Source organism: Alligator mississippiensis, chromosome 6 (genome assembly GCF_030867095.1).
Source record: "Alligator mississippiensis isolate rAllMis1 chromosome 6, rAllMis1, whole genome shotgun sequence".
NCBI classification, from domain to species: Eukaryota; Metazoa; Chordata; order Crocodylia; family Alligatoridae; genus Alligator; species Alligator mississippiensis.
Genome location: NC_081829.1, coordinates 40,932,097 through 40,947,500, shown reverse-complemented (window position 1 = coordinate 40,947,500; position 15,404 = coordinate 40,932,097). Strand labels below are relative to the sequence as shown.

The 15,404-nt window shown below is 41.8% G+C and overlaps 1 protein-coding gene across 1 annotated transcript in view; it reads right to left on the bottom strand.

The window, feature by feature from the left end:
• The window catches only part of TIMM23B (translocase of inner mitochondrial membrane 23 homolog B), a 33,653-nt gene that overhangs the window by 10,865 nt on the left and 7,384 nt on the right, over window positions 1-15,404 (bottom strand). Inside the window, exons 3-6 of the mRNA XM_006270163.4 lie at window positions 13,791-13,884; window positions 13,133-13,217; window positions 3,632-3,690; window positions 1,712-1,822 (exon numbers count right to left, since the gene is read on the bottom strand). Coding sequence (XP_006270225.1) covers window positions 1,712-1,822; window positions 3,632-3,690; window positions 13,133-13,217; window positions 13,791-13,884 — 349 coding nt within the window. The remainder of the gene's footprint in view (window positions 1-1,711; window positions 1,823-3,631; window positions 3,691-13,132; window positions 13,218-13,790; window positions 13,885-15,404) is intronic.

Sequence of the window (15,404 nt, the reverse complement as noted above, 5' to 3'; positions counted from 1 at the left end):
TAAGTGGTTTCTAGTTACTTATAATAAACAATATGTATTTAAAGTTGTACTAGAAAGGTAACCGGTGCAGAGCTTCATGTATGCATGTTGGGACACAACATATGTTTAGAGTTCAGTTAGTCACATTCTGTGATTTGCCAATTTTACTCCAAATATTCCTGGTTACTATTGCTATGTTTCACTTTGGAAAGTGTCAATTTAAACATTTTCAGCATGAACATGTCCCCAAGAACTTTTTTAACTGCTTGGAAAAAAGTATTAAACCATCTCATACATAAGAAAAAAAATGGAGCCAAAGGCTTTGTGTTGGTGCTTTGGACATTAATTTTCATATGCCATGTGGCTTTATATTTATTGGAAATTGCAAAATTATCTTCAATTATCTTCAATACCCCCTCGATTTGGGGGTAATGGAAAGCTTCCCTGTCCCTCTTCCAAGGTTTCCATTAATGATGTTCACGAGAACCAAAATACTTCACGCAGATAGGGCTCAGAGCTCTTTCAAAGTATCTTGCCTCTATAGAATATGGGTGGATGCAACCACCAATCACCTTTGCCAAACTCAGTTATGTCTAGGTCTTGCTCAGGTAAGTAGTAGAGTATTAAGACAATAATTCTTTGGGTCTATTAGGGAGCTAACAAAATTGTCCGAATCAGCTGTTCATGAAATAGCTGAACACTAACATACTTCATCATGTTAACAAATAGTTGAACGCTAACATATATCCCAGTTAAATATCTGACAAGGCTACGTAGACATCACTTCAAATTATTCATGCTCTGGCATGAAAAGTAGTGAAAGATGCCATCTCTTATAAAAACAGGACTGACAAAAGAAGGTATTTATACTCAACTAATTCTCCCAGGGCAAGTACCATTTATGATTTGAAGTCAGAACCTTCATGCTTTGTTGCCTTAATATACTACTTGCATGGCTGAGGGCTCACGCAATCTTTGGCTTCATTTAATCTTACCAGGCACTGGAGATATTAATTATTGTAGTTATTACTTGTCTGTATCGCCACATTTTTTTATATGTTTTAACAATTATACCGGGTGTTCTCAAGAGGACTCTTATCGCTGGGTACGCTGAAGCACAGAAATAGTTCTAAAACCAGGCAACTCAAAATACCATTCCTATTTTACAAGATCAGTTCAATCATCATATGTTTTATCAGACTTGAAATTTAGGCCCAGCAATTTAAAAAAAAAAAAAAATGCAAGTCTGCTCTGAAAAGTGGCATGAAAGCAGTGCTGTGTTTACTTTCTCAGTGATTTCCAAATTAAATTTGCCCAGGAAAAAACAAAGGTTTCCTAACCCTGCAAATTCAGACTGGCACCTGAGAGTTAATTTAAATTCTTTCATTTTCAGGAATCACAACATAAGATTTTGAAAAATAAACTATGCCCGGAGTGCCACCTATGTAATCCCATTGCCATTAAATCCTTGGCTGGCATAATAAATTGGTATTCCGTACGTAATTCTGATGCAGCTGTGGTCTTGCAGAGTCAACAGGATTAAAGAACAATAATCCTGACTCACTGAAGCCCACAGGCATAGAGCTCTGATGCACAAGAAAATTCTGCTGAATATGAAGGTACCATTTTTTTATTTTTACACAGTCACTTTCCAGAGCAAAAATGGACTGAGACTATTAACTTCATGCTTATAGATGTGTAAAGAACAACTGCAAACATCTTGCCAGCCTACCTGTGCTTTTGTACAGCATTCCTGTCATGGTCCCAGCAGCTACAGTGTTCAAGTCATCTTCTGCACCTCGTGCTTTCTCTATGATCACTCCAAATGCACTGTACAGCAGAGCTGGGAAAGATATTAAATTAGCAAAGAAGAAAAAAATCAAGGCATCTGCACAATATTAACACAGGCTCCCCTACCCCATCAGCAATAAGGCTAATATAGTACTAATAGAATACAGTATTCTGATTAACACAAGTTAAAAGCATGCCCTTCCTGAGTGCACCAGTCACCAGTCCAGTGCAGGCTTTACAGCTCCCCCTTTTCCTACTTAAGGGTCCATCTTTAGACTTTTCCAGTCTACAACATTATCTCATTTCTATTTTACAGGGAGGACATTTATCTCTGCATCTGTCCTGTAAGTTATTAGGTTGCTCAGACTTGTGAACTGCATTCATTATAAGTGCTTTATTTCTGCCTGCGTATGAATCAGCTGCACAATATCTCATACTCCATGCATAGACAAGAGAACACTGGTCTGAAGTGAACTTTTTACCCTGGATACAAGATCAAATGCTTTGAAGAAAAATAATCTTTAACAGAATTTACAATGTTTCACTAGGACAAGGAGTAGAAAAGTATTTCATGCTACTCAGGAATTAAAGCAGTTATTGTAGCAGAAGTTATCTTTGCTGCTCGAAAAGCCAGACTGCAAGACCCTTATTTGCACTAAGCAGCGTTTACTCATTAGTTAATGAGACCAATGGTGAAGTAAGGTACTGCTCAACACTAGCAAGGAAACTAAGCCAGTCCTAAGTGTGCAGTACTAGACAGAAAAAAACAATCCTGCTCAACAGATTCCTGCAAACTGGACAGTTACAGTGTTACAAAACCAGGGAGTTGCTCCTGACTTGGAGAAACCCAAAGTCCACTGAGGGCTACCATGGTACTTCCATATCAGCTAACAAAGGCTAGCACCAAGTTGCATCATATCAGTAATACTAAGAACGATAAGAACTATAACATGCTGACTGGAAAGACCTTATATGAAATATACTAATTTACCACTGGAATGCATGCCAGTGTAACCAAACTGGGGCAAATATTTTCTTCAGTAATCTTCCTTCTTCAAACACAGCTGTGAAGATTTGTTAATGTGTCACTCATAGTGGAACCCTGACCTGGAACTTGCAGTTCTATCTTTTTTCAGACACGATTTGAGTCGTATTTTTCCATTCTGAAAGCAAAGAATTCAGGCAATAGGCCAGCCTAATAAAAATGTCCATAATGAATTGGACCCGTAGCCCATGTAGGTGAGCATCTTGCGTTTGATAGCACCAGCATCAGATATGACTAGTTTAGACACAAACAATGCTTTTCCCCTCCAAAATATTTCTTGGCATTTATCAACACAATTTCATTGGCCATCTTCACCACTGATAACATTGATTAAACAGATAATTAATAAATGACTATTTTCCTCAATTGCTATCAACTGCCCTGGCTCGTCTAGCAGATTTCTTGCTCCCTACACATTTTTAAACATAATTTGGCTATTTGCCTTCAAAATCTGTTTTTGGCTATTGTCCTCTTAACACAAGCCATATATTCCAGATATGGAAGAACATGACAAAAAAGTAATGGAGAAGCTGGCAGAAACAATAATTCTAAAAAATACTATTTGCATCAGTTGCCTATACTTTCAATAGTTAAAGATTTTAAGATACTTGAAAGGGCTTTAATTTAGATGGAAGCACCCACAATCCATGGCAGGTGAAACAGGTACTAGTTATTATCACTAGTTATTAGAAATATAGGTCATAAGTTAATGTACTTGAAACCACTTAATGTGCAAAAGAACCAATTTTTTTCCCCAAGAACACCTGAAGTTAACGGAAACACCTTTAGCATGTTCATGAGCACAATGCTACTCACCCAAAGATCCCAGAGTATTGGCCCAAAGTGCCCCTTGCCTTGTCACCATATTTAAAATTCTGTAGGAGAATTAAAAAAAAAAAAGAAGCAAAAAACCGCATTATTTAATTAATCTTATGATTATGATTGTCTGCTTCATACTTGTATTCTGGTAGTGCCCTAAGGCACTAATTAAGAGGAAGATTCTGTGATACTGAAAACAACATTTACTTACATCTTGTTTGAATTCATAAAACATGAGACTACAAGTGACTTGCTAGTTCTATAATAGCAACACTAACTGCATTGGATAATTTGTTTTTTCCTTAATGACTGTTACGTAGCTATCAGGAATCTAGAAATTACAGGCAGCAAAAACTGAAAAATCCCTCTTCACAAGTCTAGCAAATAGAGGTGCACCAATACAATGGATCATATTGTATCGGCACCAATAAAAGGAAAATTGACACCATCAACAATCGGCTTTTTTTGGCTGATTGTGGCTGATAATGTCGCTAATAAATGTCACATGCATGTGCACAGCTGCTGCATTCATGTGGCCAGGAATGCGGCCCGGCAGCTTGGAGAGCAGCATCCAGATGGTAAGTCTATGGGGACAAAGAGGCAGGGGAAGGGGGGACGACAGATCGAGGCCCCTACAGTGAGGGAGGGAGTGGGGCAGGCGCTGCCCAGCCAGAGCAGAGTACAGGATGGAGCCATAAGCAGCTCATCCCAGGGGGCACAGACTCCTGCTGCTGCATGTACTCCTGGTGGAGGCACGGGAGGGGGGGGATGTGCACCCTTGAATCTGTGTGCAGGGCGAGGGTGGGTGGCGCCAGGCTCTTCCCAGCGCAGGGGTATAAACCGGGATGCATTTGGGGTAGGTGAGGTTGGGTGGGCCGTGGCAGTGCTGGGAGGGGGGGGGCTACATCCCCCCCAAATTTGCCACCAAACCCACCTGCCCAGAGCTACCCTTGCCCGCCCCAAATGCAGCCCCAGCCCAACCCCACACCGGGAAGAGCCTGGCACCTCCCCTGGCCCCAGCCCACAACGGCAGTCCATCCTTGCCCCATGCACAGAACTAGGGGGCACATGCCCCCCTTGGGGGGGGCATGCAGTGGCAGGAGCTGCCCCCCCTCCGCCCCAACACACACACACCCAGGACGAGCTGCTCACAACTGTCCTATGCCTTGCCCCAGCTGGGCAGCACCTGCCCCCACCCCACTCCCTCCCTCACTGTGGGGACCTCAACCTGCACCCCCTCCCACGCCCCTTCCCTGCAACAGACTTACAAGTCAGATGCCACTCTCCAAGCCATATCAGCAATTGGATCAGTATCGGCCAATATGGCTCGTTAATAAGTGGCCATCGGTATTGGCCCAATAAAAATCTCTTGGTGCACCCCTAATAGCAAATGACTTCTTCACAAAATAAGGCAACCATTTCAGGAAACTAATGTATTTAATAAATACAGCTGTAACTGGGTAGACAAATGCCACAGCTATTGTGTACTCTTTAACAGCTCCCACAGAATGGGGTAATAAAAGCTCTTTATTAAGATAGAGCAAAATGGGCGGACAGCAAGTTATTTTTGTCAGTGTCAAGGGAGCTTTACAACGGACAAAAGCGAGGGGAGAGAAGAGAAAAATCTCCTCCCTATCAGCAAACAAAAATATTTTTTTTTTCTTCAGTTTGAGGCTGAAACTAACACATACAAGTTAGTTCCAAACAATCTTGTAGGAATCCCTCCTGCCCCTGACACAGCAGCTAAGGTTGCCCTTAGGGCCTTACCCTTAGGGCCTTGTTTGCCCAGGTTTCTGTCTGTGACTATTGAAGATTATCAAATGCTGTTCTAGCTAGTTGAAATGAGAGATAGGCTTTATAGCAGGTGGGGAATGCAATTTCCTAAGTTAAACTCTGAACACGACACAGGGGCAAACACCTGTGAAATGAACCATGATAGCACAGTAATAACTAAACTGTTTAGGAGGCCCTCTGGCAACATTTTACTTAGCACTGAATGAGGGCACCTCCTGCAGCGCACTGCCCCCTAAATCCTTTCTGAGGCATTTATTGAGTGTTACGTAAGAAGAAAAGAAAACTACCAAATTCACCAGAATCAACTGCTGCAGTACCTTTGGTTTTCCTCTAAGATAGTGGTTCTCAACTTTTGTAGCTTCATGGAACTCCTCCATGGCGCACAACTTTTCAGAGTTTAGTGGCATCCTGGGTGAGAATGACTGCTCTAATATCTCTGATCCAATGACTGATGGGATGCATGTATTTGCATGTCTAAAGATTGAGTCAAGAATGCTCAGGCTCACTCAGGAATGGGATTTGAGGTCTCCAAGGAAACTAACGTTTCATGAGTTAATACTGATGCTCTGGAAGACATTGCTTTCCCTGCAGAGATCACTACTGAATAGATGCCTGCATTTTAGAGATCCAATGATATCTGAAAGAGTAGAGTCTGAAAAAAAAGTGGATCCACCAAATGGTAGCACCAGCAGTAACTAGACACTAACAGTTATAGTTCAGGTGACCCTAATTATTTTAGGGAAATCTGGAGGGGTAGCACATATATATGCACATGTGCACAGGCACACGTGTGTGTGTGTGTGTGTGTGTGTGCACGCACGCATATGCACACTTATGCTGGGGAAGCGCGTGGCAGCGAATGGAGCCAAAGCAAGCGTTGGGAATGTGGTGCCTTTGTCACTGGAGCTGCGGCCTGGGACACGTGGTGGTGCTTCTGTCACCAGGACTGTGGGCCAGGGCCTAGGCCTGGGGGCAGGATGCCAGCCAGGCTGGGGGCGCTGTGTGGGTTGACTCAATAGCTCTGGCCCCATCCTGGCACCTGCAGCTCCATCCTAGCTGTGTGCCCCCAGGCTAGGCAGGCACTGCCAGCCTTGGCCTCACACTCTACTCCCTGGTTAGGGCAGGGCAGGGCTTGGCTGAGCTGGGCTCTCCATGTGGCTGGCACAACCTGAAGTGCAGCCCCAGCAACAAAGGCACCAGGCTCCCAGTGTGTCCCAACAGGTACTCCAGCCCTGCCTGCTGAGACACATACACGGCCCCCCCCCCCCCCCAACCCTGCAGCTCCCAGGTTTCCACCAAACTGGGACCTTTGATTAAATTTTCTTCAATGGCCAAAGCACCGACAGAGCCTGTAAAAATCTGGGATGTATGGTCACCCTAGTGGTAATACTTGTTACAGTAATAGCTGTTAACATTGGTTAAAATAAAATTGAAATGTACCCTATTTACTCAAATATAAGACAAGGCTTTTCATCTTGCATTTGCATACAAGGAAACCTCATTAAATATATAGCCAATCTCTAAACTGCTGCCAAAAAGCAGCATGTGCTCAGTAATGGAAACCAGTTATGAAGTTGATTAAATGCAACCAACACTGAGCATGACTATAAAGTACATGGCCCATATGGGACAAATGTGCTGATGGCAACCTACCAAGAAGATAGATTAGTACAACCCATCTGAATAAGACATATAGTAGTGCCCATTAAGCACAGTCCCCCAAAGTCCCAACTCTTTTTTCCAAGTCATGATGAGCCACTACATAGCATATGTTTTGACTTCCTCTTTACTCCCACAGCTGAGATGCCCCTTTCTTTCCAATGATTTCCATTTCTTCACCAGACTTAAATGTCTGAAAGACATCACTAAACAGAACCCTAAATAGTTTACCCAGAATCCTTCTTTTGCCCTCTTTCAGCTTGTTGCATGTGATTAGTATAGCCCTGCCTTCCCTGAGGGACCAAGTTGCCCTATGCCTCATCTGCATATGAACTTTTGGAGGATCCCAGGGCTCATGACAAGAACACCCAGTTTCAGTCATAGTTGGAGGACTAATTAGCACATGGATCCTTTTGTTGGGAGTATCTAAACAGCGCTGAGCTGAGAGGTCACCACAGCTTGAAATACTGTTGACTCTGGTGAGGCCATGCCCAATGAGCTATATAGTAAATCATGAGCCTTTTGGCTTTGGACTAATATCAGATAGTTTGTACTCTCTCTAAGTAGGTGCTAAAGTGCTATTTAAAAAGTGTTTATGGAGTACTTGTGCTAAAACTTGCAGCAGTTTAAAAAAAAAAGTAAAAATTTTCTGGGTGAAACAAGTCTATGGGTACTATATGCAAATTGCTACAGCTATATTTATTTTAAGGTCAGTGTTTTCAAATGCACCCTTCACTATGTGTTTAAGAAGTGCAGGCTCTGGCAGTGTGAGGGTGGGGGGGGGGGAACAAATGGGCTTCAGGGGGCAAAAGTTGGGGAGGGGGCAGAGGTCAAAAAGGATCCTTGACACCCCAGATTTATTTTCCATCATGTAGCCATGGAAGGGGAACAAATTCAAGGCCAACCTCCAATAATTAATTTTATACCTTGAAAATTGTATTGAATTTATACATTTTCCATATATAGAATCAGGTTTGGGGGGGGGGTTGCATTATATGTGAGTAAATACCATATTTAAATGATGAGGGAAGATATTTACATGTCCATTTGCCCTAGGACACATGCATGCAACAGAAGGTAAAGAAAGCTAACCCAAGTATTTCTATATTTGTATGCTTCTAGCTAGCACTAAGCAATTAACACATGCTTAACACACTCTCAGGGAAGCACATTACCATTCCATGTTGGCATCAGTTGCCTCCAAAATGATGGCAACAGCAACCAGATGAAATGACTAGTATTTTTCTCCGAGCCGTGTACCATCGTCACATTGTATAGCTCTGGACAGCTTACTACTGCTGGAACTTAGCTCAAATACATCACATTATACCTGTTTGTTCCTGACTCCCGAAGACCATTTCCCTACTTTACGCTTACTGATAGTTTTCATTAAAATACAGGTTGATAGCAAACACTGTTATATTTAGATGGACTGGGAAAAATGAATTCTGAAGTAACTGAGGTACCTCAGAATTTTGAATTCTGAGGTAACTGAATAGGTCTCAGGTGTTCAAGTATGTTTACCTTTCAGAAACACATCACAAGGCATTTTTCCCTTTTTATGTACAGGTGAAGTTAGTTTCTTGGGGACAGTCCTGCTTTGAGTAGCGGGGTGGACTAGATGACCTCCTGAGGTCCCTTCCAACCCTAAATTTCTATTATCCTCCTCCTCCCCCCACACCCCGCATTAAAATTCATCATTATATTCAACCAATATCATAGGTTTGAATTTCCTCATTTTGAGTTTTCAACAGTTAATAAAAAGCAGTAACTAAAGGCACGTTGCTAGATGCGTCAGTGTAGAGGAAATAACATTTTGGAATCTTTAAATATATAATCCTGTAAACATTAAGAGAGAGAAAGGAAACTAATAATTAAGTTTAGGAATGTGGAATAATAGCTTGTTTCTGAAGAGAAGCTCACTTGATTGCACACTCAAATGTGACTGCCCTGCCCTAGCCTAAATTGAACATGCATGACATACTGTTGGTCATCTTGCTTTCATAGATTTCAGTCCCTGGCTAAATGGACCAATTTAAATAAAAACCTTCAGTAACTGACTTCTACGATTTTACCGGGCTGCTAAAACTAATGAAACTGACAATCTATGAAACTGATACAGTATAACCTCATAAATCTGGATATAAAAAAATCCGGCACCTTTTAAGCTTTCCCCTCTGCTCCCCTGGACACGGAGGGGGACGCTTGCATGCAACAGCTGCTGCTGCCATCCGCCACCCCAAGCCGCTGCTCCGCAAGCAGCCGCTCTCCATGACTGGCTGCCACTTCTCCCCACAGGATGCAGATGGGGAAGCTTGCATGTGGCGGCTGCCGTCGCCATCCACAGCCCCATTCCGTGTCTGATCATGGCTCCGGGACCAGCCGCTGCTCCCCCCCCGCTTTGGGATGGCCGCCACTCCGGTTTCAAAAAAACAGAATTTTCAAATTTCCGGCAGGTGCTCGGTCCCAAGCAGGCCAGATTTACAAGGTTATGCTGCAATCAGTTTCAATGAGAAACCAGCTTCAACTATAGTGCACGACCCTTAAACACATTCCCATTTTTGCAAGCACTAGTTTAATTTGGTAAGAATTTTTTTGCAAACCAACATTTTTTCCCTTGTATACAGTTGAAGATAAACTCCTTTGAGCAGGAATTATACCTTTCTTTGTTGCTCTTAGGTACTTGTAGTGGTCAAGTCATACATTGACTCAAAACCTAATTTCTTACAGGAACATGTTGACTTAATAGTGACTCATTTAAGAAGCTATTTAAAACTTAATGAAATAACATTTTCATGCATCTGAAATCTACCACATAAGTATCTGAATGTGTTAGAAATCCATGGGACTCCTAACTATAAGAGTAACTTGAATAGTCTGAAGTAATTGGGAATTTGACTTCAGTAAAGTAGAATCTTAAATGTCACACACTTAAATAGGTCTAGATACTCATTAAGAAATTACAGAAAAGTTGATACTGCAACTATTTGTGTTTTCTGGGGGAGTGAGGGTGGGAAAGGGATTTTTTGTTTTACTAATCCAACTCAATAGTGATAAATTATGGCTCCACAAAGGCACAGTCTCTTTCAAATTCCTGTAAGATATTTGCTTTTATGCTCTTTAACACTAAAATCAGTTAAAAAGGTATGTTTTGTGTAAAGGCATCTTCAGCGCCACCTGGAGTCCCGTCACCTCTCAGCTGTAACACCAGTGGCTCATAAATCACCTGGAATGCCTTCGATGTTATGGGAGATCATACTTAGCCACTACTGGGAAGCAACAGAGAACAGTTAGACTCAGAAATTCTGCGGCTCTTCACAGGGCTCCACCATCCCCATACCCTGCCCCCACCACACCTGATGCTCCGGGCAATGTTGACTACTGCTAAGGTTCGTTGTTAGCTTGACCTGAAGGCTTGTATCTACAGCCCGGGTCTAAGTGGCTGCTTGCCCCATTCTGCCCTGCACAGGTCCCAAGACAGCTACCTCTTCTTCAGGTTTCCTCCTTGTCACCCTTGTGGGGCTGGGGTCTTCCCTCTCTTCTTCACTCCCCTCTGGGAGAGTAAAGGTCCCCTTTGCTTTCCTCTTCTTCTAGGTCCCCGGAGTGGTTCCCTTCACCCTCTGGATTCAGACTCACTGGTCGCTCAGACTTCTTCGCTGACTATTGCTCCTGGTTGAAATTCGCCTAGTATATAGCAAGGTCGGAGCTTAGCCTGGGTTCTTCTGTAAGATCTCCTTCGTTTGCTTGCTCCCTCTTCTCCTCACCTTCTCTCTGCTACCTTACTTCTCCCACCCCCTTGACATTCCTTCAGTGTCCTTTAAATATCCCTCCTTTCAGCTGGGTCCTGCATGGCAGTTCCCTATTAACTGCTTGCTTGACCCAGCTGTTCCCCTTTAGCTTGCTGGTGTGGTTCTTCTTTCTTTCTCTTTGTTCTTTTTCCACGCTGGTCTCTTCTTTCCCCGTTTGATTTCTGGCGGCTGGGTCTGCCACAGCAGCCTTTGATCTGCCGCGGCCCCAGCCGGCGTCTCCATTCACCCGGAGGATCACGTTGGGTTTGCTGTAGTTCCTCCAGTTCCCCAGCTTAAGTCTCCTTCCCCTAGTTCTCCCTGTTTCTGCTTGTGGCAGGGTGCTTCGTGCACCCTGTTACATTCTGCTTATTTCAATGGCAGTAACACTATAGAAAGCCAAACTAAATGTGTGACAAAACAGACTGAAGAAGCTGTTATAAGTTTCATTCTTATTTATCAGTTACTGGCAGCAATAAAAATTAATGTGAGCCACTGTTTGCAGCTTTCTTTTGAACCAAAAATATTAAGTAAAAGCTACTGCAGGCAAACCCCTGACACTTCCCTAATAAAAGATTATCTTTTTCTATGAGTAACTGCTTTCATGGCGATTGGAAGATTGTCTTTTTGCGGGGAGGGAGGTGGGGGAAGCGGCTGCTACAGTTATTTGCTAGGACCAAGAACACAGTCATACCAGTGCTGGTATACAAAAAGAAACAATACTTTTGGCTTCACATAGAAGATATACAACCAGTGTCTCTTTGCGTGTTGACAGACGTGGGAAACCCACCTCTGCCAAGAAAACAACCTTAACTGGAAGACGAGAAGTACATCAGTTTGACCCAGCTCGCCTAATGTCTGTATAGATTGAGCACTTCATCAGGGCTTTTTGGTGCTTTTAGCCAATAGCTGATTGAATCTCCCAATCTATACAGAGTTAGGCCAGGTAGGTCAAACTAACACGATGCCTCTTCTAGGCATGTGCTGTGCTCAGTGCAGGGATGTGCTGAGCTAAAAGTACTGGTTTTTTTGATGGTTTTTTTCCATGCCTGTAAGCAGCCTTTGTGATTCCCTATGAAAGAAGAGAAATGAGTACACTGTTTCAAGGTGGTGACCTTCGGTATGTTTTCCTTGGGACTAGAGGGCAAAGAATAAATTAGTGGGAGTGTGTCTTTATTGCCATCTGCTGGCTTACCTGTGTCAAATCTGTAATTGACAAGTTTCAATTAAGAAAAAGGAAATTTTAATTTTTGCCTATAGTTTGCTCACTGTAATGCCTAAAAAAAAAAATTATTAATCTGTGACTACATTTTAAATGCAAAACCAATATTAGAAGTCATTTTAATTATGAAAATTACATTAGAGTCAGAATATAGATTGTATTGTTTACACATTTTTATTCTGTACGTTATTAAAGAAGGGGAGAGAATGCAAACAGTGCTCAAATATGAGTAGCCAATCAAAACTTTGCCAGGGACTGCTAATTTTCTCTCCAAAATTGCTAGTCTTCCTTTTATAAAAGAGTACTGGGGCCAAGTTAAACCATTTCCCCAATACTTATGCCAAGTCTAAGTCTCGACTTTTTTGTGGAGAGGGAATTGGGGGAGGAGGGTAGGATGGAAATGACACAAAGCAGCATAGTGCACTGCACACAGTCCACTGCCACACAGTCAGCTGACACTTTTCAATTTGTCATGCAACACTAAGGTGAGAACAGTGGTAAATGAGTGCAACCCAGGATGACTTTTGCAGTTTGGATGCCAGCACTGTGCACATCTATATCCCCCTCTAAAAATCAAATTTTCGTAGGCCCAGCTATTAGCACTCTGAGTTCATCCCATGTCTCCCCTTCCAGATCATGCAGAGGTTAGGAATACTGAGGAAGGAGAGTACTCACTCCCAGGAAAGTGAAGGCAAAAAAATGCCTCACAACTTTCTTCAGAAATACAGTCTTGAAAGGAGATGGTTTCTAACAAATATCCAGAGAATAGCTAGCTCTTCACTCATCCTCTCTCCAAAACCTCTTTAAGAAAGAGGAAATCAGTGGAACAGACTGAGGGATATTTTTGAAAAGCTAATTACATTTTTGACAGATTAATCAAGATATTTTATAACTTGGGTCTTCCAAAAAATGTACCCATATTTGTTCCCCCCAAAAGAGAATTATACATCTTTTTACTGCCTCTTCTTCACTATTATAATGGCTCACAGGTACCTTTGAGGATAGTGCGTTACTGAAATACATTTTTGAAAGACTTACTGCACGTTTCTAGGTTTGGACCAGGCCATACTCTGTGTTTCCTTCAAACCCAGCCGCAGACCATTCAGTGCACCGAATGCAGCCCCTAGTGAATCATAACAGCAGCTATTACTTCATACAGAAAAAAGCAAAATCATTCTTAATCTTCTAAATCAGTGGTTCTCCACCATTCTAGACTTATGAAGGATACTGAGTGCAGTCCTCACGAGACCCAGGGCAACTCTTTGAAAATGCTAGCTCCTAGTTTCCACTTGTCTTCTGACTAGATAAATAATAGAGCAGTTCTTCTGTTGCAAAGAACTCAGAAAGACCACAACAGGTTGAAATGTTGTTAACATAAATATTTGAAACTTGTAGGTTTCTCTCGTGAATCATGTTTGCGCACCCAACAATGCTAACATTGCGTGGTACCCTTCAATACCCTTGAAAGGATCTCAAGGCATCCCAGAATGCTGTTGCACCCTTGTCGAAAATGATCATTTTAAGCCTACAGGTAGGAGTCAAGGAGTAACTTATGCCTGTGAATATACAGGCTTCAGGAAAGAAAACAATAATACAAGATTATCCATTCAGTTTTTAATCCAAGTCTCAAGTTCTTGGGTTTTCTTTAAAAGCAAATCAATCTTACACCTTGAAACAGAATAAACATGCCACTAACCTGTCATACAACAGCCTCCAATGGTGAAAAAGGCCAACTCAAACCTGCCCCGAGTTTTGTTAGCTCCTGTAGGTAAAATAAACTCATCTGTATCCTGAAACAACAGAAATTCCATGTGTTAAAAATGGTATTCTTCAACTATGTATAATTTCAAATACAACTATAATTCTCTATATTGATTTACCAATGTGGAAGAGAAAGAATGAGCTGTCCATATGAATGAGATAAACATATTAAGAAAAAAACAAAACAAACAATCCCAAACACATGCAAAAAATGCCCAAGAAGTACAGTGGAGAAATCTTCCCAGTAATTTAGTCCATACACGTGGCTAATTCATGGTCTATGACAGCATTCAAATAAAACAGGTTAGCTACATTTTTACGTGAGATAAAAGACTTTAGGCATGTAAGCATAAAAAATACTTTACTAACAAGCTTTTTAAAATTACTTAATTTGAAATAAAAAAGCCATAGTCCATGCATATTCATTATTTGTTTAATGTATGTAGGGCTTTGAAGCAGATCTAAATTTTGTGCTCATCTTCCTGTTCTCCAGCTGAAATGCTGCTGCATTCATCTTAGAGCTCATTGAGCTCTAAGATGAATGTACACCAATGTAGTACTGGATTTATTGTTACCCCCTCCCCCCAACTTTGACAGTAACAACAAAGAATTCCCTAGTTCAGTACAAGTGACCTATTTTGAGGAAAATAGGCACAGAAATCTCAGTGGGTTGGCATCAAAACAAAGTCAGAATCTCGGGAAAGACTGGGAAAGTTTGTGTTCTTGTTTCTGTTTCTAAACTAATCTGCTGCACATCAATGGCAATCAACTGTAAAACCAAAAAGCGAGTGGGGATGAGTCAGCTACAGGATGTTAGTTATCTCAACTGGACACTATAATAAACAATCCCTAGCATGGGGGAACAAAGCAAGATTCTAGGGCACCTTTTTATTAGTAGTTCCTACTAAAATAACTAAGGAACAAAAGAAGTAAAACATTTTTATACTTTATTCTGTCATTTATGTAACTATGCCAAATATATTCCCTTTAGGTCAATCAGTGTTTTACAACTCTCTGTTTTAGAGGGGTCTGTTTTTAGTCCGTCTTGGATCTTCCTTGGTAATAACTTGTATTATTGATGGCAAGGGTTTCTTCAAGATGGCTACATAGAAAGCAGTTTGGTTCTAGACAACAACAGTTCTATTCTTTTTTTAAATGTTGTACCTGATCAAATGATTTTCTTTTGTTAAAATGGTTTGACATCTAGCAAAGCAATAGCTCTTTGCATATAACTCAGAGTGATTCTAGCAAACTCCTCCTCTGCCAATGTCAGATTAGGATACTGGCCAACAATTAACATAATCCCAAACTGGGTAGTTGTTACTGCTATTCAATGTCTTATTGTGGCAACTGTCGATCCTCCTGGATCATTGTGCATGAGCGCCACCCAGACCTTCAATACATATGCCTGGGCAGGAATTTTTTGGAGGAGTGGAGGCTGCCCAGATCATCCATCCTCCCTTTAAGCCACTGAGACAGAATCCAAAGACCAGACTGAGTCCAGATGTTTAGTGCCTCCATGGCTGTAGTTATAAGTGGGAACTGAACC